The sequence below is a fragment of the Halyomorpha halys genome, unplaced genomic scaffold, assembly GCF_000696795.3.
Source record: "Halyomorpha halys isolate HHAL.00 unplaced genomic scaffold, Hhal_1.1 Scaffold783.1, whole genome shotgun sequence".
Taxonomy (NCBI): domain Eukaryota; kingdom Metazoa; phylum Arthropoda; class Insecta; order Hemiptera; family Pentatomidae; genus Halyomorpha; species Halyomorpha halys.
The window spans coordinates 224,639-247,139 of record NW_027110563.1 but is presented as its reverse complement, the minus strand read 5'-3'; the positions used below and the strand labels follow the sequence as shown (position 1 = coordinate 247,139).

General features: G+C 29.1%; 3 protein-coding genes across 4 annotated transcripts in view; 2 read left to right on the top strand and 1 right to left on the bottom strand.

The window, feature by feature from the left end:
• Positions 1 to 8,149, bottom strand: part of LOC106686145 (WD repeat-containing protein 11) — a 25,387-nt gene extending 17,238 nt beyond the window's left edge. Inside the window, exons 1-11 of the mRNA XM_067048743.1 lie at positions 7,778 to 8,149; positions 7,555 to 7,666; positions 7,307 to 7,457; positions 6,507 to 6,677; positions 6,241 to 6,424; positions 5,983 to 6,151; positions 4,549 to 4,681; positions 4,324 to 4,452; positions 4,135 to 4,244; positions 3,843 to 4,057; positions 1,437 to 1,607 (exon numbers count right to left, since the gene is read on the bottom strand). Of these exons, the coding sequence (XP_066904844.1) occupies positions 1,437 to 1,607; positions 3,843 to 4,057; positions 4,135 to 4,244; positions 4,324 to 4,452; positions 4,549 to 4,681; positions 5,983 to 6,151; positions 6,241 to 6,424; positions 6,507 to 6,677; positions 7,307 to 7,457; positions 7,555 to 7,666; positions 7,778 to 7,980 (1,748 nt within the window). The 5' untranslated portion in view covers positions 7,981 to 8,149. The remainder of the gene's footprint in view (positions 1 to 1,436; positions 1,608 to 3,842; positions 4,058 to 4,134; positions 4,245 to 4,323; positions 4,453 to 4,548; positions 4,682 to 5,982; positions 6,152 to 6,240; positions 6,425 to 6,506; positions 6,678 to 7,306; positions 7,458 to 7,554; positions 7,667 to 7,777) is intronic.
• A 3,271-nt stretch (positions 8,150 to 11,420) lies between these two features.
• LOC106686138 (cellular tumor antigen p53) lies at positions 11,421 to 16,761 on the top strand. Its single transcript, XM_014429290.2, has 6 exons — positions 11,421 to 11,513; positions 11,594 to 11,725; positions 11,803 to 11,989; positions 12,064 to 12,313; positions 14,574 to 14,742; positions 16,515 to 16,761. Exons 1-6 carry the CDS (start codon positions 11,493 to 11,495, stop codon positions 16,617 to 16,619), a joined length of 864 nt encoding a protein of 287 aa, XP_014284776.1. The 5' UTR covers positions 11,421 to 11,492; the 3' UTR covers positions 16,620 to 16,761.
• A 3,005-nt stretch (positions 16,762 to 19,766) lies between these two features.
• Positions 19,767 to 22,501, top strand: part of Stt3B (catalytic subunit 3B of the oligosaccharyltransferase complex) — a 28,635-nt gene continuing 25,900 nt past the window's right edge. The window contains exons 1-5 of one of the 2 annotated variants that reach the window (XM_014429304.2): positions 19,767 to 20,030; positions 20,115 to 20,333; positions 20,682 to 20,859; positions 20,938 to 21,003; positions 21,082 to 21,280. In XM_014429304.2, the coding sequence (XP_014284790.1) occupies positions 19,888 to 20,030; positions 20,115 to 20,333; positions 20,682 to 20,859; positions 20,938 to 21,003; positions 21,082 to 21,280 (805 nt within the window). In that variant the 5' untranslated portion in view covers positions 19,767 to 19,887. The remainder of the gene's footprint in view (positions 20,031 to 20,114; positions 20,334 to 20,681; positions 20,860 to 20,937; positions 21,004 to 21,081; positions 21,281 to 22,501) is intronic. The other variant, XM_014429303.2, reaches the window with a different exon arrangement.

The following is a 22,501-nucleotide window of genomic DNA, read 5'->3' as shown; positions in this document are numbered from 1 at the left end:
GTCACGTATTGATCTTTCGAATAAAAAAAAAATTTTGATTACAATTTAATTTTTTGTGTTATTTTTTACAATTTCAAGTTCTATCGGGCTCAAAAAAACACCCTATATATCTTTAACTTTTTTCTGAAATAATAACAAACAACATTACATAGTCTAAAGTGAAATAAAACTAAACTAAGGTCTGGCTAAATATGATAATTTATATAAAAATTAACAAAATAAATTAAAAATAATAAAATTAAGATGTTTAGAGAAAACTATAAATAAACAAGAATTACAAAAAGATATTAGGCAATTAATGGAAACGGAATAATAACAAATAAAAAAGTAGATAAAAAAGAAATATAAAAAAATACAGTAAACAATAAACGACGGAAAATATTTTATTATTTATTTGTTAAATTTATTATTAAATGATAATACACAATATGTAAAAAATAAATAAAACAAATTATTACACATTTACTGGTGTAAAGCAGTTTTAATTTTATATTAAAAAAATATTTTATAACAGGCTTTGTTATATTTCTGAAACACTAATTATTTTTCCTCTTTCTTCATAAATTACTGAAACATTGGTGTATGAAACCTATAATCAGCCACCATTTTGGAATTAAATGGCAGATGATAATATTGAGACAGGATCATTATGGGAGGATCTAAAATATTGGCCTAGAAAATTTGGAAAAAAAGCCACAGATGGCAGAAGGTTTTTAATTTAAAAAAGACTTTTTTTAAAATTTAATTTTGGATTTCATACATCTGGAAATGTAAAACCTCAAATTTGGAGTGGGGGGGATTTTTTTTTTTTTATTGGTAGATAAAGGTTAAATTATTAAAATAAAATAAAAAAATTTGAGAGATTTATTTAATATCTTGTCTGATATATGACTGAAAATCATATTTAGCCACACTTTAGTTTATTTATTTTACATTTTATTTCATGTTATATATTCTCATACTTTTTTACATTATTTTAGTTAGAGTCTAAAATAAGAATTTTTATTTATTTCGTTGATGTTAAAATGTTAGAATAATATAATTAGATAATTTTTAAATATAATAAAAAAGGTCTGTACTCAAATGTTATTTCAAAATAAAAACCATTTAATAGTGAAAAATTCTCAATATTACCTAAATGATTGAAAAACAAAGAAGTCAATAGACAAATTATAAATTATTGTGTTACTTAGCCATGATTCATCCTTCAATTTTAGCCTTTAACAACCAACTATTAAGTACTTTGTATTATTGACTATTACTATTATCAACTATTATCACTATACCATCTACTTTATTGCTATTGATTTCAACACGGCCGAGTTTCCTTAAAAAAATTATTTTTAAGGAGAGAATCACAAAATTTAGATCCTTTGATTCAAAGATTTAAAAAAATAAAATATGTAATGGAAGTATAAGATATTTTTAATAATTACCTCAAAGGCGATACTCTGAGAATGGATATTGGATTTTCATTACTTTTGTCAGTCCTGATCGACATTGTCTGCCCTGTTCTTATATCAGTAATGAACACTTCATTTTTGACTTTGCTTCCCTCACCATAACCGAAAGTGATGACACTTCTTAATCCAGTCCATTCTATGCCCCTAACAAAGATAATAACATAATATACTTCGGGAAGATTGTTCATTGACCCTGTGTAATATATAAAAGAAAGATGAGGTGTAGATAGTTGACCGTAGGTTAATGATTGGAGAAGTCTGTCGGGGGTGCGGTCAGCAAAGAACTGGTCAGTTGCTAGCCTACCTTCTACGCCACAACCCCTGATGAAGATCTGAGACTCAGGTCGAAACGTCGGCATAAAATAAATAAATATGGTTTTGTTTATTTATGTTGTTCTTTGCTGACCGCACCCCCGACAAACTTCTCCAATTAATAAAAGAAAGATGGTAAAAAAAAAACTCAAATAGTGATTGAACTATTTATTGTGAACCAATGTTTCACCCCACTTTGCATGACTTAAACAGGGCTAAAAATCTTACAAGCGTGGTTCTGACCAAATCACCTCCTTGCACAACCGTTGGTCTAGTAACAGCACTCCCTTACAAACTACTGCACTCTTGACCCTCCATCGGTTGTAGCGGTACAGATTTTAATATTTTTTTTTAAATGTTACAAAGTAAGGGAATAGATAATATAAAATAAAAGTAAACTAATGTGTGACTAAATATCATTTAAAATAAGTGAAGATTTATATAAAAATGAACAAAATAAAAATAACATGTACAGTTAAAAGTACCAATAAACAAGAATTACAAAAAGGTATTAGACAATATAATGAAAAGGGAAATAATAACAAATAAAAAAGAGTTTTTACATTTTTTTCCTTTTTTTTTAATTTGGTAATTCTTGTTTATTTACACTTTTTATTGTACATCTGATTTTTATTTCCATTAATTTACTTTGTTCATTTTTATCTAAACTTTCACATATTTTAAATTATATTTAGCCATACTTTAGTTTACGTTTATTTCATCTTATCTATTCTCTTACCTTGTTACATTATTTCAGTTGTTTGTATCTTTGTTAGCCCTGATAAAGAAGCACTACAAAGTTTGGTGAAATATTAGCTCAAATTAAATTGTTTAATTAATATTAGAGTTTTTTTTTTTACTGCAGTCGGACCATCTCCCTTTTATATAATATACTTTAATTAATTATATCACAAAATATACTAAATTAAGATACAGACACAATCACTTTGAAAAAAAACAAAACCAAAACTTATATTTTTAAAGATGTAATATACTGATAGAAAGATATTTTTAGATTTACACTTATATATTACATTTTTTTTTAGTATCTTTATTGAAATTTACAACTTTATATTATATAATAAATTCAGTAAATTTGATCTTAGTTAAAATGGAGTGTTACAGGCGTATAGAGAAACTATCCATTGATAGCACTCTAATGATATTTTACATTAGCAGGTCTCATGGCTGTCTTCTTTTCAGGCGTCTCGGAGGATTGTCCGAAAGGGAAGAGGATGCAAGGTTAGAAACTAGGGGGTTTGAGTGTTGAGAGAGTTTATAATGGAAAGAGTGATATCAGGTTCAGGCTAGATCGGTTACATAGGGTACATTAAGGTCTTCTTTGTATGATTTTATTTGTGACAAAGTAAGGAGCATTGAGGATTTTACGAAGGATTTTTATTACAATTTTAGATTTAAATTTTTAGATTATACACTGATAGAAAAAAGGAAAACTTTAAAGGACAGTAAATTATACTATTAAGGCCTATTTCCATGATAACAGTTACAGCCTTAGTAGTACTAAGATTGTGAAAACTATAACGATGTTGACTGTAAATTTGTAATTAATATTAATACTTTTAAAGGTAAATTTTCATTGATTACTTAGTAACTTTTAAAGTTTTAATAATTAAAATTGTTAAAATAATTTGGCCTTTAAAATTAAAAAATTAACTTTCACCTTAAATAAATTTCATATACATTATTGAAACTATGTATTTATAAAAAAATAAAAATCATTATGTATTTTCCTCTATTATATAAAATAATTTTTAGTGATCACCGTATAATATTTTATTTTACATATAAGGTGGAAAAAAATTGTATTTAACAGACGAAGAAAGTATTTTACGAATATGTATAATAAAATTTTAATGTAATGTAAATTGTAATGAATACAAATAAATTACAGTTATACAATTTGAGCAAGGAGTAGTATGATTAAATGAACAGTTGCATAATTTGTAATATGGAGGTTGGTCCGCCATTGGCCAGACAAAGGGGGGAGGGGTACCTTCCAAGTATATTAATAAATAAATAATGATTTATAACAATAAATTAGCTTACCTGATCGGATTGCTATGTATTACTAGTTCTTTGAATATAGTACCATATGACAAATGGTAGAGATAAAGGTAGCCTGTACTAGTACCGACGGCAAGAAGAGGCAAATAAAAATCTTTATTTCTTTTTGTCATCGGCGGACACATTCTCATAACTGTTATGTTACCATTGATACCCGAGAGAACAGATGTAGGCAAGAGTCTCAGAGGTGCCTTTTCCTATAAAATTCGTGAAGACATTATTAAGTAACAAAGAAATATTAATCAAGACATGCTAACTACGAGAGAAAACATACAACCGAAAGAGGCGAAAATAAATCAGAGATTGTCCGCAGTTCTGAATTGTCGATGCCGCTGTTGAGCTCTAATTCCAAAAATATCACTTTTCCAGAACTTAAAAACAACCCTGAAAAAACATGTTTTAAAAATTACACACAAAATATACGATAGTTTAAAAACATTCAAAATAAATAAAATCACCGTACCAATATTTTTTTCTGAAATGGGATCCAGTGATATACCGAGGACTCTTGAACTTTTAATTTGACGAATGATTTCACTCTGACACTTATGTTCATAATACATGAACATATCTGAAGAGTAAGATCCAAAATCTAAAATATTTTTCAACAATTTTAATATAATTTATAAACAAGTAAATACTTAAAATATATTAATGAATGCATCTATTATAAGAGTTAATTCCAAACCTGCACTAGAATTATCATTTCCATCGAGGGGCGATGGTGTGATTGTTTGATAAACTTTTTTCCTTACTTTAACACTAACACTTCCAGATTCATGAAGGCAGTATAATAAGTCACGATGTCTCGTAGTAATCACCTTACAGCACAAATAAAGTTTAAATGCTTGGATTTTTTTTCTTTGGATTCTAGTATAAAACCAGATTTTAATACAAATTCATGTAGGATATTTTTTTTAATACAAAATCTTCAGAAGGCATAAATCACTGAAAACTGTATTTTTAACACAAATAAGTTGAAGTAACTTATTTAATCGTGCCAACATTTCGGCCAAAATGTCTAGCCTTCGTCATATTATTATGGTTACATATTTTATTGTTAAATATACTTTCTTTCCATAATTTTAATTTTTAAATTATTAATAAACTAATATATTCTTATTTCTTTGTATTATATAACTTCATTTTTATTTTATTTCCTTAATTATGTTATTTTACCTACTTATTCAATTACCTATGTAAACATTTTATATTCCACTTCTCTCATCACTTTATTTTATTCTGTACAATTATTTACTTTATGTCATTCTACTTATATTTTATTTTTTATTTTCTGTATTCATTGATTGTTATCTTGTTCTGTTCTTATCCCTGATGAAGGCTAGAGATTCTGCCCAAAACGTTGGCACGATTAAATAAGTTACTTCAACTTATTTGTGTTTTAATTTGACTGCACCCCTCAAACATCTCCTCCTCATATAAGTCATCCACGGTCAACTATCTCTCATGATCATGTATTTTTAACAGTTATTAGTGATTTATGTAAATGTAGTAAACAAACAAATTCAAAGTAAAAAATTCTATTCCCCATAAATATTCATTATTATAATCAAAGCATTTTTTTAATGAGGTACATCATCATCTTGACTCGTGAGTAAACTCAAATTAAGATAAATTCTTATAGGAAACTGAATTATAAAACAATTCTTTAGTTGTTTTTCCTATTTTCTGCACAGTTTTCACACAAATTTGTAAGAAACCAAGATTCATTGTTGTCTTAAATTGTATCTTCTACAAGATCACATTTATAAGCAATGTTTAGAATATATATTAGTAAAATATTTTACAATGGAAGAAGATAGTAGTCCATATGAAGTAGATTGTAGTAAGATATTCCGGGTGGCGGTCAATATAGGTACAAAATAGTAGAAAAACTATTTAATATTAATTATGAGAGATAGTTGACCGTGGATGATAAATGAGTAGAAGATGGTTGGGGGTGCGGTCAATGAACCTTTTTTGCATCAGAATTAGCCCTGACGAAGCCCTGCAAATGTTGGTTAACAATAATTTTTTTTTTACTATATAATTATTGACCACTACCCAGACTATCTTCCTACAAAATATTTTACAATTAATAATTTTTTTTTTTTTTTATTACCTGCAAAAGAGGCGACATGGTTCTCTCAATGGGAACAATGCCGATAGTTTGATGAATATGTAAATCAATCAAAATGATATCACGTGGATATAATAAAATTAAATGATGGCGTAACGATTTATGGTACATCAGTTGAACACATTCACTAATGGTCATAACTTCATCTGGTCTGAAAAATCAAATTATCAAAGAATGTGTAATATATATCAACAAGCTTTTGAAGAATAATACAAAATACGGATACTGCAAAATACAAACTTGGGCTTTGTTTCAGCGACCACCAGCCCTTTCATTAATTTCTTCAAACGATCACGACCTCTGATATTCTCTTCAAAACTGGAATCGAGTCTAGGAGTCGATATGTAATATTTCCTACCATTGGTGGATGGTATTTTTCCAATTTTAAAATCATCCACAAATAATATACAATCATGACACAAAACTAAAAAAAAAAAAAATCAGTCAATGATTCACAAATTAACAAAATCCAGTGATTAATTAAAACATATAAATTAAAATATTACATGCTATCTTTGATCCGTCAAAAGGATCAAAATTAAAACTAAGCAAAGCATCAGTAAAACTTTTTTTCCAGAGCTTCGCTTGTTTTTTTATATCCCAAATTATGAGAAAGTAAGGTGAATGAAGGGCGGCCAACATTAATTCATTTTCCAAGCCAGGAACCCATTCCATACCTAAAAAAGAACAAATTACAAACATTAAACTTGAATTGAATTGCATTTAAAAATTTATGTAGTAAAAAAAATAAAATAAAAGATGTTTTTGAAATACAACTTTGCTGTAGTTGTTAATATATATAATACTCATATATCTACTTCAGTTTTTGATATGTTTTCAAATGCATGATAAAATCTATACAAACACCATAAAATAGTGTTATTCTATATTTCTTTTGGAAATGCCTAAACCTTGTATAAACCGGTGAACAGGGGAACAGTTCTTATGTGATTATTTAACAGGAGTTCTACTGTATTTAGCTCATTTTAAAAATGGTAAGATTAATCGACATCAAACCAACAATTATAACAAATATGTTTTATTTCACATATTGTTTACAAATTTGATTTATTTGGAAACATTTGAAATTTATAGTTGAAAGAAGGCAATATTTCATTTAATTAGGATAAGTAGGTTGGTTTCAACATTTTGATAATGTTGAATGAATTAGTCTGAATATTGTTAGCATTAAGTTGATTTAAAATGTAACTGAAGCCATTAAGGATGGTAATAAACTTCTGCTTACACCCCTTAAATACTATATAAAAACATAAGATGGAAAAATAGACAAAACAGTAAATATTACCCAAGACAGCTTTGTTCCCGTCTTGTAGAAGTGCTAGTGCTGTAGAAGTAGTTACGTCCCAATGTATTATTTGGCCAGACACGTCCCCTGACACAAGCTGTATACCAGGATTTCCATCCCGCTTAGTTTCAACACCTGATACCCATAAAATCTAAAATAAAATTAATAAAATAAGTGTTTTTATTGAAGTTGATATGAGTATGGTCTGGATTTTAAAACTAAGAATGAGTTTTTGATAAAATAAACACCTTTTTAACAGTTGATTTATGTTTATCTAATGTCTGTACAACTTGAACATTTCTGGTGTCGATAACGAACACTGTAGAGTTGGAACCATATGCCATCAAACCATGGTAGCCCCTAATATCAACAATTATAGTTTATAATTAACTTAAGGCAGAATATGTAAATTTGAGAGTGAAACTAAAGTGAATTTATGAATCTTTCTTAAACAAATATACAATAACAAACCAATCTATTGCTCCCTTATTAGACATATTGGCTGGACCAGTAATCGTTCTGGGGGAAACAAGTTGGAATTGATGCACAGACCCGGGTTTTCGGTCATTGTCATCTTCAAGAATATAACTATCACTCAGTTTGCTATCCCCTGCTATGTTTTGATCAAATTTATTTTGGAAATTTGGGGAATTGAAGAAGTCTGAGGAAGCCATCTGACAAAGTTATTGAAACATTGATTGGTATTAAAAGGAGGTAGTATTTTCCTATGAGTAATACGACAGATATTAACGATAAAATATATTCTCTACAGCCTAATCAGGAATCAAACAGTATTATCTAATAAAAACATTTTTGACAGTTGACACAGGGAAGGTTACTATTAGGTTAACGCTTAAACAGTGTTGTTATTCTATTTTAAATGATATAACTCCAAATAACTTTTTAAAAGTTTTGAAGAAATAATTGTTCTATTTAACCCTTTATGAGTCATAATAGTTTTTTTACTAATTTTCATTAATTAATTTTTTCTTTAAATAACAAAAAATTATTGTACTAATGTTTCTTCTGAAATTCACTTTGACGTTTTCACTCTTATACGAAGGTCGTTAACTCACGTTTCCCCCTTAATTTAGTGCATTGTAGTCTTTTAAGCAGATTGTGCATCATATAAACAACCTACTTAAAACATAAGTTTGGTAAATTCAGAGAAAGACTTTATGGACAGGATTACCATGTGTCCCGATTAATTGGGATTAGCACCTGTTTTAAGCCTCATACCCCAGTGTCCTGAGAGAATTTTTCGGAATTCCTAAAAGCCTCAGTGTTCAATTTTGTTTTTTTTGTGAGTACTTTTTAAGAGTTTTCCTGCATCTTATGTACAAAAGACGCCTATACTCAGCAAATATTGGTTGGAACAGGGAGACAATTAGATCCCCATCATAAAATATTTAGGGGTTAAATTTAAATCTGTACGGCTATAACCCATGAAGGATCAGGGGTTCAGTACTTTGTAAATAAGTACTGTTACTAGACCAACGGTTGTCCAAGAGGGTGATTTGGTCAGAATCACGCTCGACCGCCAGATTTTTACCTAATTTAAGAGGCTGCGTGGATCCCATGAGGGCTCCAGACTCACGGCTACAGTATAACAGAAAAAAAAGTTTCTGCCCAGCCTGATTCGAATTCGGGTCCTTAAAGTTAGAAGCTACGCCCGCGCTTTATTCCCTGGTTACCGCGATCTCTATTGAAGGTTTAGGGACAAGAAAATATCTTGCCCTGAATACACTTGAGATTAGCAGTTTGACAGTAGCACAACTCATGTGGGTTCTCGCCTCTGCTTCCAGTCTTCAGTAGACTACCAGACACCATAGTAATGGAAATGAGCTCAGGATTCCTATACGCTACTAATTATTTCTGCTATCTAAATTATTTGTGGTACAAGCATGTTGCATTATGCTTTATTTTATTTATTTATTCAGCCTGCAGTTTGATTCACAAAGGCTGTAAATTTAAAAATTTGTTTTTTCGCATTGTTTGTTGTCCTATTCTGCTTCTCTCTCTGCCTTATGGCCTTCCAGGAACTAGTTCTCTTCGCTTTAGTCAGGGCCCTCTGAACTTTTCTACCCATGTACATGTTTTTAGTATAGTTATTTATGTTCAGTAACCAGTTGAAAGAAATCTTTCATTCCATGTGAACATAGAGTTAAGTTTCCCTTGGAATTTTAGCCCTTTGTGCCTCAAAGGCGGTGCAAACAAAAATTATGTGCTCAGCAGTTTCCAACATGCCACAATGAGGGTGTAGGGGGTCAACATACATTCCATGGCGATGAAGCTTTGTTCAAAAGCCCTTATGTCCCATCAGGAATAGGGAGATCCTATAATCTGGGAGGACCCACTTTGCTTCTAACCGTGACTGAAAGGTGAGAAAGTACTTTCTCAAGGGTGATCAGTTCGGGGTCATCACCCATTTCCGGTTCCACTCTTCCATTGTGTCCACCTGGACAATGGTTTTCCATTACCTGGGGTCCTCAATTCTCATCCAGATCTTTTCTGGCAAACCTGCTGAGCCTTCTTGCTTGTACCAATATTTCAACATGTCTTCTCACAGGAGGAGGTTGAGAGGAACTCCTCCTGCTAAGACCTCCACTGCCTCATGTGACATACTCTGGTAAGCTCTAGTGACTCACAACAGTCATCAACCTGCTTTTATGTCGGTATGTAAGGTTCTGTTTCCGGGCTGGGGACACATACCTCAGAATACCCATAACAACCCTCTTATAAATGGTCATTGTAGCAGGGTATCTGAGGTCCCAGAATGCGTCCCCACAAGACTAAGGCCGTTCAAGGCTAGTGCCACCCTATTTTCTAGGTAATCCAAATGAGGAGTTACATTAAATCCTTTACCAAATGTTACCCCTAGATATGTGACCACCTTACTTGGAGGTATTCTTGTGTCTTCAGTAATTAGATTTATAGGGTGGGTTCTAATATATAATGTCCCATTACAAATGGCAGTTCTAAAATCTTGATGATACTATCTATTCTTCTGATCTCGACTCTATTGAAGGAAGTTCCCTTCCATTTCAGAAAATTTCTTCCCTCTGTTCAGAATGTCTTAATCGTTATAATAAATTTTAAGATTGATTCACCTGTGAAGTTGTTATTTATAAAAAAAAAAAATCTATTTTTTTTTATATCTGGCTCAATATTTCCTATTTTTGAAGTTACTGTTTTTGTTAATAAGTCTTTATAAATTTATGAATTAAAAACATGTTACTTTATTAAAAGTTATTATGTTCATTACAGTTGAGCAATGTCAAATATCATTAAATTAATAATTACAAGAAAGGTATCATTGTAATATTTAGACTTTCATACAAGTATTTTATATACACATTGTTATTACAAAAAAAAAGTTCTTAATTATTTTATTATGTATAAAAGGAAGAGGGTCTAGGTGTGGTCAGAATAACTCAAATAGTAAAAAAAAGAAATATTTTGAGCCATTTAAATTTTGTTTTCCTACTATTTGAGTGATTCTGACTACACCCAGCTTCCTTTTATCTATCATTTACGATCAATCAACAATTTTCCAATGTTTTATTCTATATTTATTTTACATAGTATATTAAAATTTAATGGCTTGGATTTGTTGGAAAATGTAGATATAAGTTAAAATTTAGGTAAAAGATCTAGTTAGATTACAACAGAGTATTTGAATATATAATCTGTATCGTAATTAAACAGGCTTAAATATGATGGAGATTGTAAAACCTTATCAAAATACAGTATCAGATTTTATCATGCATAAATTATGAAACTCTTTAAAACACTAACTAATCATTTGGTTGGCCAATCAAATTATTTCCTCTATTTAAAAAGTTTTTAAAATTTCACATATATTATATGATGTTTTACCATTAGAATCCTACTTATATTTTTTTTATTTAAGTTAATCAAATATTGAAGTACAATATTAAAGTATGTTCTATTTTGGATGCTTATCATAACTCGTTAATAAAATAACTGTAGAGTAGATAATTATTTTAAATATAAAACATATTAAATTACCAAAACTAAGTAATGTTATGTTTATTTGTTTTCAAAGAAAACAAAATTATTTGTTTACAGGGTAAACATCAGAAGCAACAGTATTAGTTCATTGTTATGTTGATACATGTTTAATCAGTTAGTTCCTTTAGTTTCAATTTAATTTTTATATTTCATGATGGATTCAATTAAAATGGTATTGCTTTGCAATAATTAAATGCATTACTCTCCATGACTTCTTAATTATAATGTATCTCAATATATATATTTCCATAGAAGTATGAATGTGATTCTACAGAAAGAAAAATATACCCATTGGATTTCTTACCTTCTCTTGAAGACTATCCTGGATATTATGATTTCAGTATTGATATTAACCAATCTCAGCAGGGAAAATCATCATGTTTTGTGAGATTTTTCAAATCCGATTCAATTAAATATAGAAATTAGAAAGACAAATCACGAATAAATATTTTATTTTTCAGTATTCTAAAATTCTTAAACAAGTTTTTATTGATATGAACAAAATGTTACTGATACACTTCCAATTAAGTGGGGATGTAACAGGTTTGTTTATCAGAGCACTTCCTGTTTATGCTTCCCCTGATTTTTCTGGAATTCCAGTTACTAGATGTACGGTGCATTCAGTCGAGAGTGATCCTAAAGGAAAAGGTCAGTATAAAAAAAATTAAAATAAAATAAACTGTACTTCTTAATTTTGAAAAGTGTGTAATATATGTTTTTAGCTCATTCAAGTGGATTTTGTAATTGTTCAAAGTATGAAAATGTCGGTCACGTCATTCGGTCCCAGTCAAGTGATGCACAGTATTATTATGACGACCTGAGTAGAAGACATAGTGTATTAGTCCCGATAAGGAAGTTACAAGTCGGAAGTCAGTCTTTCCCTATTGGATATTTTTTTTCTTGTAAAACATCATGTCCAGGTGGAATGCAAAGAAGGCCAATAAATATCATATTTACTTTAGAAACAGCTTGGTAAGTTTAATAGTTTATTTTATTTTAATAAAATTAGTGAAAATTGAAGTTGGTATAAAGAGTTTTTTGAAGACCTTTTTTTATGATTGATAAACTGCTAAGCTTCCCAATATTATTAGTTGACTGTATTGGATGATTATAGGAAGATGGTTCAGGAGCGGTCAAGGAAATTTAAAAAAATAGTAGAAAAAACTATTTATTTGTAAAAAATGTTTCACACCACTTTGCAGGGCTTCATCAAGTCTAAATGAGAACAAGATAACATTGTAAGATATGATAAAAATATATATAGGAAACTGTAAAAAAAGATTTTATATAAAATATTGATATAAAAAAGGAGAACTTAGTAAACCAAAATAAAATTTATAAATATATACATAAAAGGAAGATAGTATGGGTGTGATCAAAAAAACTAAAATAGTAATAAGACTATAGTGAGCCAACGTTTCACCCCACCTAGCTGGCCTAAAAGAGACACAAATACCTAAAATAATGTAACAAAGTAAGAGAATTAAATTAACAAAGTAAATTAGAGAAAATAATAATAAGATTTACAGTGAAAAGTATAAATAAACAACAATTACAAAAAATTATTAGTCAATAATGAGAACGGAAATAATAAAAACTAAAAAGTAGATGAAAGATAAATTTAAAAATTAAGGAAATAAGAATAAAATAAAGGAAAATAAAAAAATGAACAAAACAGGACACTCATCTTTCTAAATGACAGAAAGCTAATGAATTAGCTTGATATGGATGCAAGGTAGGAGAGTGGGGGAATTGCACGGAAATTATTGTTTAATTACACTTTTCACTCTACATCTTATTTTTATTCCCTTTAATTTACTTTGTTCAATTTTATCTAAACTTTCTCACATCTTTTAACTTATCTATTCATTGAAGTATTTCTTTTGACTGACTGTTTTTTTTTTCCTAAATTTATTTATTTATGTTTTTTAATTTATGTGTTTCTTTGTTTAAACTGATCTACTGTGATGACTATTATGTTTTTGGTTTGACTCCATATTGCTGTCTGATGATAAATTTGTTTAACCGATCGAGCGTGGATAGCAGATCACTGGAAAAGGGAGGTCTGAGAGAGTGAGATAGGGAGAATAAAATTGTCAAGTTAATGAAATTGTTAAATTGATAAAAAAAAGAAGAAAAGAAATAAATATTTGTATTTAGTATTTGTAGTATTTAGATTTGTAGATGAAAAAGAAAAAGGGGGTAAAAATAAAAAAAATTTATTGTTATAACATGTTGCCGTGTACGGGGCTTCGGGGGTTCTAAATCTAACTAAGGGGTTCCCCGTACACATATTACATTGAAATATATTCATATATTAATGTATTTATATTTATTTGTATTTATATTATGTATTTCTATCGGTTCCTGATGGGAACCGTCTAAAAAAGTATGCGCTATATTTAATTCAAATACTAAAGACTACTAATGGTATGCTAGGTATGAATATCTATAATTAATCATTAGAGTTCCTTTCCAACGGTATCGTGTTCACCAATTTACTATGGTATTATATATGAGGTGGCATGTAGGGATTCTTAATTATAAAGTAAAGTCTTTGTTACATAGTTTATATTTACATTACCAAGAATAATATTATGAGAAAGCATAGTAGATCTATTTCCTTATACATTAATTATTATCTTATGAATTGAGAAGTACCAGTTGGGATCTTTAATATTTAGACTGACCCTAAGTTATTAATACTATCATTGCCATTCAAATTACAACAGAAAATGTCTTACTTGTTTTAATGTGCTTGTCTGTAGTAGCTGAGCGGATCCTGAGCCCTGCATCATTGCCGCGACTGCTGCTGAATCCAGCGGCTGATGCTCAATCATGGAATGTACTGTAGCAACCTAATATAATTGGGCAATATGGCTAAATAAAGCATTTCTCTCTTACACACGGTTAATCAACAATGTTCCAATAAATATATAAATGTTCCCCTTTATTCATATGTATATTCTAAGAAATATTTTTTTCTACTATTTTTTTTTGTCCAATTTATTATGAAAAATAATATTTTATACATTATTTTTGTAACATATTTGTTTATTTATTTTTTATATATTTGATACATACGTTTTAACTACAACATATTTTAAATAATCAATAATTTGAATACCTGGAACTATATAATTCCTTACAGATTATTTTAAGAGCATTTAGGATTAATATTACTATCACTTTTAACAGTTCATCAGTAGTTTAGTGAAATTTATATTTTAAGTGGTGATGTACTTGGAAGAAGAGTTTTGGGGGTGAGGATATGCAGCTGTCCCAAACGTGATATGGAAAGATTAGAAAAGGACCATCCAAAAGGGAAAAAAAGACATTATGAACGACCCTCAAAAAAAATAAAATATTCTCCTTCATGTTCATATTTGACTGACGATAGTGTAAGTTAAATTTTCAATTTTGTTGTAAAGTCATTTGTATTTTTTTTTCATTTTGGTTTAGAATGTACACATCATATGTTAAACTATTAGGTATTTTTATTTATTTGTCTTTGAGAATAGCTCTCATACAAATAGCTACTACTCGATAAAGAGGTAAATAATTTTATTGGAAGAAGACAGTTGACCATGAAGTAGATTGTATGAAGATAGTCTGAGTGGCGGTCAATGAAGGTACCAAAATAGTAGAAAAAAATATTTAAAACGTTGGCTCAATAAAATAGTATAATTATCTACTATTTGAATTTTTTTTTACCGCACCCGGACGATATTCCATTCAAAAATATTTATTGTTCACCAACATTTCACCCTACTTTGCAGTACTTCGTTGAACTAATGTCGTCATCCTTGTTTCAATCAAGGCAGCCCTAAAAGTGGGATGAAATGTTGGATGACAATAAGTAGTTTTTTCTACTATTTTGGTACCTTTATCGACCAGACTATCTTCCTACAAAGAAAAAATTAGTAAGCTAAATTTGTAAGCAATTAATTATGAAAGAAATGCAGACCTCCTTAAACATAGATATAAAAATTAACAAAATTAATCAGTTTATGAATACATGAATAAAAAAATTATCGATTATAATTAAGAATAACAATATAGTTCTTTTTTTTTATAAATTAATGAATGTAGTATCTTGCATAAACATTTAACAATCATAAAGATTGTCATCTTATGCAAGGTATTAGATAGATATTTATAATTGAAGTTCTAATTCTTGGAATATTATTTAAATAATATTAAATATTTCTAAAGTTAGGAAGTATTTGTTGATGATAATTATTTTACCAATATTGCATTAATTATTATGACTAATACCCCTTAATAAGGTATTCATGATCTTTAGTTTGACATGTTAAATGAAAAAAGTTGTGTTAAATAGAGAAATATTTCATGGATATATATTAAAACAATATAACATTTAACATAGTTTAGAGTATGTCAATAGTGTTGAGGAATTTAGGGAGGGTTTTGTAAACAATGACAAAGAGTTTATGTTTCCGTTAATAGACACCATGCCCTACTGACATCAGCAGTGTCATAGTGTCGCTATCTACTGTTTTATTTACAAATCAAATAATAAAACCTATTTTCTACAACAAATAGTTCTGCAAAATGGAGAATGTCAGCCAATAGACCAGCTGCGTGATACAAAACAATGTAGAATTTTGTCTGTAATTGTTTTGATAGGCTAATTAATCTTAGTTCATGTTGTTTTTGACATTTTTAAACTCTAATAAAGTAATGGATAAAAATAATAATAAAGTAATGGAAGAATACTAAGAGAGTAAACAAGGAACAAGTGAGGTGGAGGAAAATTTTTACATTTAACTCAACATCATGAATACCCCTATAGGAAAAATGAGGGCATAATGTCTAACTGTTAGATATGAAATTGAAAATTAGATTTTGAAGTTTTGGAATGTAAAAAAAAAATTATTATATTTAGAGATTTTTGATAAATGGAACATTAATATAAAGTATTTGACAAGCTAGGCAGATTTCGCAATTATTACAGTTGGAAAATTATTATGTCCAAATCTATAATGCTACATTTGGTAAAAGTTCTATAGCCAGATTTATGTAAAAATTGATTTGATAATAAAAAATTATTAAGTTTATAAAATTGTAAATTATGAATTCTAAAATTTAATTTTAATTGAACAGCTTTTTCACTCTTATGCTCATACATTTTCTTTTCTTCTCATTTCAGGACAATATTACAAAACTGAGCGAAGAAATGAATGATTTAAATAAAATATTAATTGAATTTCATGAAAAAGTTATGAGCCTATCTCATGTGGTCAATTTGTTATAATGAAAAAAAAAATTTAATTGAAAATATTTTTTTAAAGATTATATTTGTTTACTAGTTTATCTTAAACAAATTCTTTAACAGGTATCTATTTTTAAGTTGTATATTGATTATTTTACTGGCTGAGATTTTTATTTTTCAAATAATGAAGTTACTACTTTCCTTTTATTTATTAGATTAAAAAAAAAATCTTATTTTAAAAATTTTACTAGTAGCTTTAAGTTAATTTTATGATTAAATTACTAACTTTGTTATACGTAGTTTGATCAATAAAGATTTTTTTTAGTCTTGATTTTTTATACATATTCCTTTTTTAAAATAAAATTATTAAATTTAAAAAAATATATATATATATACTATGGTATATGTATATTAAAAGTGTCCAATAAAATTCTGCTCAAATGCTTATCATGACCAAACATCGCTGCTTTTCCTGAATAATAGCACAACTAAAAAATATTTTTTTAAATTTTATTCATAATTGGACGTATTCAAAAAATAATACTGTAGGCTGTGGTTATTTTCCTTAATAAGGTCGCCATACAGATTTTCCTAAAGCTATTTGAGGTGTTACAAATAAACTCCAGTATACTGTAAAATCTATCGAATCCTCAAACAAAAAACTTTTGTTTGTCATATGCGCCACTACTCATAAGAAGCAGTGATATACTCTTATAAAAAAGTAGTAGGTCTACCTCTATAGCTTTACTTGCAGTAATAGCTTTTCAACTTTAATTCGATTACATTCGACTGATACGCAGCTAAAACTTGGTGTTGTAGAAAACATCTGCTTTTAATACTTTCATTTGTAGTCCTTAAATAGTTAATACCTTGAAAAATATATTTCGAGAACTCCAAGATTGAAGTTTTTATGCACTAGTTATTAATTTTCATACACTGCTTACCATGGAATCATGAAGACATGATACATCATTTTTATGTATTTTTTCATTACGCTTCTATTAAAATTATTGGCAAGCCTATAAATATAGAATTTTTCTTATAATTGCCAAAAAAAGTCTGAAATGCTTTTTTCTGTAATATGAAAGAGAAATGAATTGTATAGACTCCAAATTGTTTTGGACAATAGTAGTAATAAAATAAAATGTACTATGTTATGAGAGGACATCTTTAGACCACCTGAGTAATACTACAACATTCCCCTAACAATTTGATAATATCAACAATTTCACTTGTTGTTAGTCCAAGACCCCAAAGAAAGAAGAAAGTCAGTTATTTCACACCAATTTTTTATCACTTTAGTGAAAATTATGTATAATTACTAGTCAAAAGTGAAGAGTCTGCCAAGCATAGGGGGAATAAATAGTGGTGACTGTTTAAAAATGTTTACAAAATTACTTTTCATTTGGAGTTTCATTTCTTTGAAACTACCTACAACACAAGAAAACCTAATAGGACATCATTTAAAGTAGAGTAAATTAGGTAAAACTAGCTGGACTGTAGGCTGCATCGGACCATAGCAAGAGGCAGGCCAAGGCTGAGATGGGAGGATGCCTTCATCAGGGATTCCAGGGAACTTCTGAGCATCCGCAACTGGAGAGCGGCGCACAAGACCGAGCTACATGGCGAAGGCTCACTGAGGAGACCAAAGTCCAAACTGGGCTGTAGCGCCACGGATAGATAGATAAATTAGCTAAAATATGAGGCATAAATGTGATATTTATTATTCCCGAGATATACTTTTTAAAAAACAATATTTCATGAAAAATTAGTAGTTAGTGAATTTATTTAAAGAAATTTCTATATCAGGAACTATTAGACCTGCAGATGTGTATTAGTACTAAAATTAAAGCAAGTGTAATGCGCTACAGGGTAGTTTATGATGTTTACCTTGTAGGATTAGAAGAAACAAAGATGGGTGCTAAGACTGATTGTGTAAAGTTAAGATCATTCAAAATTTGAAGTGGAAGGGCTACAGAAAAAATTGAGTGCTTTGTTCCCGCGTTTTACTTTTTTCTTGAAGTTAAATGCCAAAATATTGGCCAAATAAGCTTTCTGTTTATTATGAATCAAAAGAGACATAGCAGATGATCCTTACTGTTTGATATCTCGAGTTATCATCAGTCGGAGTAATAGTATAGACGTCCATGTTCAAGTCAGTCATGTCACTCAGGGGACCATTTAGGGATTCCTTATACCTGCTGTATAGCTATGGGATAGTTCGTTAAGGTTGCAAGGAAGATATAAACTCGGCCACGGCGCCATTGACTACATTACAGGCTCAATTTGGAAAATTGACGTACAAAAAACAGAACCCAATGGACGCCATACGCCCGACTAGTAGATTTGACGTGAAATATATCATTTTCTGGAACTTTGGGACCTTTTTTGTATGTTATTTACATTGTGAGGTAGTTGATAACAGAAGAGTTTTAGTTCAACCTGATCAACGATTCACCTAGATAGATAATCCAATTGTACCATAGTGATGCAAATAGCGGCACATCGATCTTCTGAAGAGAAGAGCGAGTAATACTATTACTTTAAAAATAAACAAATTCATTATTTGTCACGATTTAATTTATAAAAGTAACACTAAAACAGGTTTAGTAATATAAATTTAATAATGAACACAAAAAAATGGACTATGAGATGTTGGTTCAGGCAGAGCTGGGATAGCTTTAGCCAAAAGGGCCCCCCCGGATATTTTTGGTAAGGGGGACTCCAGAGTAGAGAATTTGTTTTCTAAAGAAAGACATAAGTTAAATATATACAAGGGGTTAATCACAAGATAAGTTGCTGTGGGAAGAAATAAAAGCACATATATATCACGAGTTTTTGATAACGGTATCTGATGTTAAAAAAAAAAAACTTTACACGCGCCATAGAACTTAAATTGTTTTTCTTATTACAGCCACGACTACAAATCTAATTTAGGAAACTATAAAAATTACTCTTTTCAATTTATAGCATTAAAAATATAATTTATAATTTCTCATTACCTAAGAAAAAGAAAAGATTCATATTACTAAGTTTTAGATTTTCATATATAAATGATGTTTTATTAATTTTAAGTTTTTTCCCTTTTTATTTTTACGGATTCTTGGATAATAAAACATTTCCAATCAGTGTATCATTTCTAATCTCGTTTATGTCAACAACATTAATCTTAGTGATATTTGTTTAATCGTGGCTAGAGAGCTGTTACTTGTCAGTTTACCGGTGCTTACGTCGATGTTTTTGTAAATGTAGGCTCCAGTTTGACCAGTTATTTATTTTTTCCCATTCCCTCCCTTAGTTAAATTTTGAAATGAAGAAGAATTCATCGACATTCTCAGGATGGAAAAGCTTAATAGTATTTACTGTTCTTCTTCTAGCCTGGGTTTGTGGATTTGCTTCAAGATTATTTGCTGTTATCAGATTCGAGAGTATAATTCACGAATTCGATCCATGGTATGTTAATGTCGAATTGCTCTTAATAATTTACATTTTTAATTTTAATTTAGTAAAATAATATTGGATTATAAAATCAAATAGGTTTAACTACAGAGCTACAGCTTATATGGTAGAACATGGATTCTACAACTTTCTTAATTGGTTTGATGAAAGAGCCTGGTATCCACTGGGTAGAATTGTTGGTGGTACAGTTTACCCTGGATTGATGATAACCTCTGGGAGCATACATTACATACTACATTTGTTAAACATTCCAGTACATATTCGAGACATATGTGTTTTTCTTGCACCGATTTTTAGGTAAGTGGTTAAATGAATAACTCTTGTTGGTTTAATGTTGTTTTACCTACATTTTATTTTGGTTTAGTAGATTACTTAGTTTATTTGGTAGTTATATAATGTAAGTGTAATCACGCTACTGTTTTAACATTATCAGACATTATCTTGATATCAGTGTAGTTGATGATTTAAACTTTGTTTTGTCGTAAAATTTGGTATTGTAGTTTATCATTATTCCGTTTTAGATTTTTGATAGGAATATATTGGGAGGTTTATATTTTTGTTGTGGTTGTTGCATATTTACCTCTAAGGAAATTTTATGATATCAATCAAACTAACAAATTTTAAATGTGAATTGGATTGTTTTAGTGGACTAACCGCAATATCTACATATTTACTAACAAAAGAATTATGGAGTGTTGGAGCTGGTCTTTTCGCTGCATGCTTTATAGCTATTGTTCCTGGTTATATCAGTAGATCAGTTGCTGGGAGTTACGATAATGAAGGAATTGCTATATTTGCCCTTCAAATAACTTATTATCTATGGGTATGCTATTTTCTACATTAATTGTCTATGACAAGTTTATGTATTAACTATTAATTTATGTCTTATATGTTTTTTTAGGTTAAATCAGTTAAAACAGGTTCGGTCTTCTGGGCATCTCTGGCTGCTCTGTCATATTTTTATATGGTACTGTGTGGATATATTATTTTTGTCATTAAATTTCTTTCTCCTTTAGATTCATTTATTCTCATATTTTCTGTTTAGGTATCAGCTTGGGGTGGATATGTTTTTATCATCAATTTAATACCGCTCCACGTCTTTACTCTATTATTAATGGGAAGATATTCAAGCCGACTGTTCACAAGTTATACAGTGTTCTGTATACTTGGTTTATTGTTCAGTATGCAGATTCCTTTTGTCGGATTCCAGCCGATAAGGACCAGTGAACACATGGCAGCATTAGGTAACTATCCTGTTTTTTTTAATGATGAGAAGATAGTTGGGGGTGCGGTCGGAGAATAACACAAATAAGTTAAAAACTTATTTATTAGTGCCTATGTTTCGGCCAGAATTTCTAGCCTTCATCAGGGTCAAGAACAAAAAAGAGTTAACAACTTTTGAGTAAAGGATATATAGATTGACTAAAGTTAATAATTGTACAGAATGAGAATGAAAATGAAAATAGATAAACTCATTACTTTATTTTTATCTATTTTCATTTTGTACAATTATTTACTTAAATCATTCTATATATTCTTTTATTCATTGGTTGTTATCTTGTTTTTTGTTCTTTGGTCTGATGAAGGCTTGAAATTCTTGCTGAAACATTGGCTTTAATAAAGAGTTTTTTTTAACTTATTTGTGTTATTCTCTGACTATACGCCCAACCATCTTCTCCTCATATAGTTTTTTTTTTTTTAATTTCACCATTTAGCTATTAATGTTTACTATTTTGATTACTGCTGTTTTATGGTTATATTTTGATTATTTTTACGAGTTCTGAAATAAAATGCATTACCAAAAAATATATTAGTGTTAAATTTTAGGGATTTTAAAAATGGCATTGTTAAGAATTATAATTGGATAAATCAGGATTAGGTAGTCTATGTTTGATAATGATGAATTGCTCTTATATTTCTTTATGCTGCATTTTTTGTTAGTATATATATCCTGAACCACCACCTGAACATCTATATTATCAGTCATTATTTTTTTTTAATGCCCATTACTATTTAATGTTTTGATTCATTATATGACTGCTGTAAGTGCTCATCCATCATGTAAAAAGTAATAAGAAATATTGTAATGAGAAAGCAATTCTGTTTCACTAGATAAGGTACTATTTTAGTATCTTTTAGTCATAAGACAGAGTTGTATAGTTATAATTAAAAAAAAAAAAATTGTTTTTACTATTTTACATTACTTATTTGTCAGTTGATTTTATAATAATGGAAATTTAACGTAACAAAAATAAAAAAATAAATAAATTATATTGAAATGTTTTCTTTTGAAATAACAATAGCAAAGAGTTATTTTCGGAGAGGGGTTATAATATAGTGCTTGATTCAAAATCTCATTTTGCCAAATGGAGACTGTTGTTAAATATTTTAAATTGATGATTTTGTCACAAAAAATTAAATTTTTTATTTAAAAATCCAATTTAATTGTTTTTAAGAATATATAT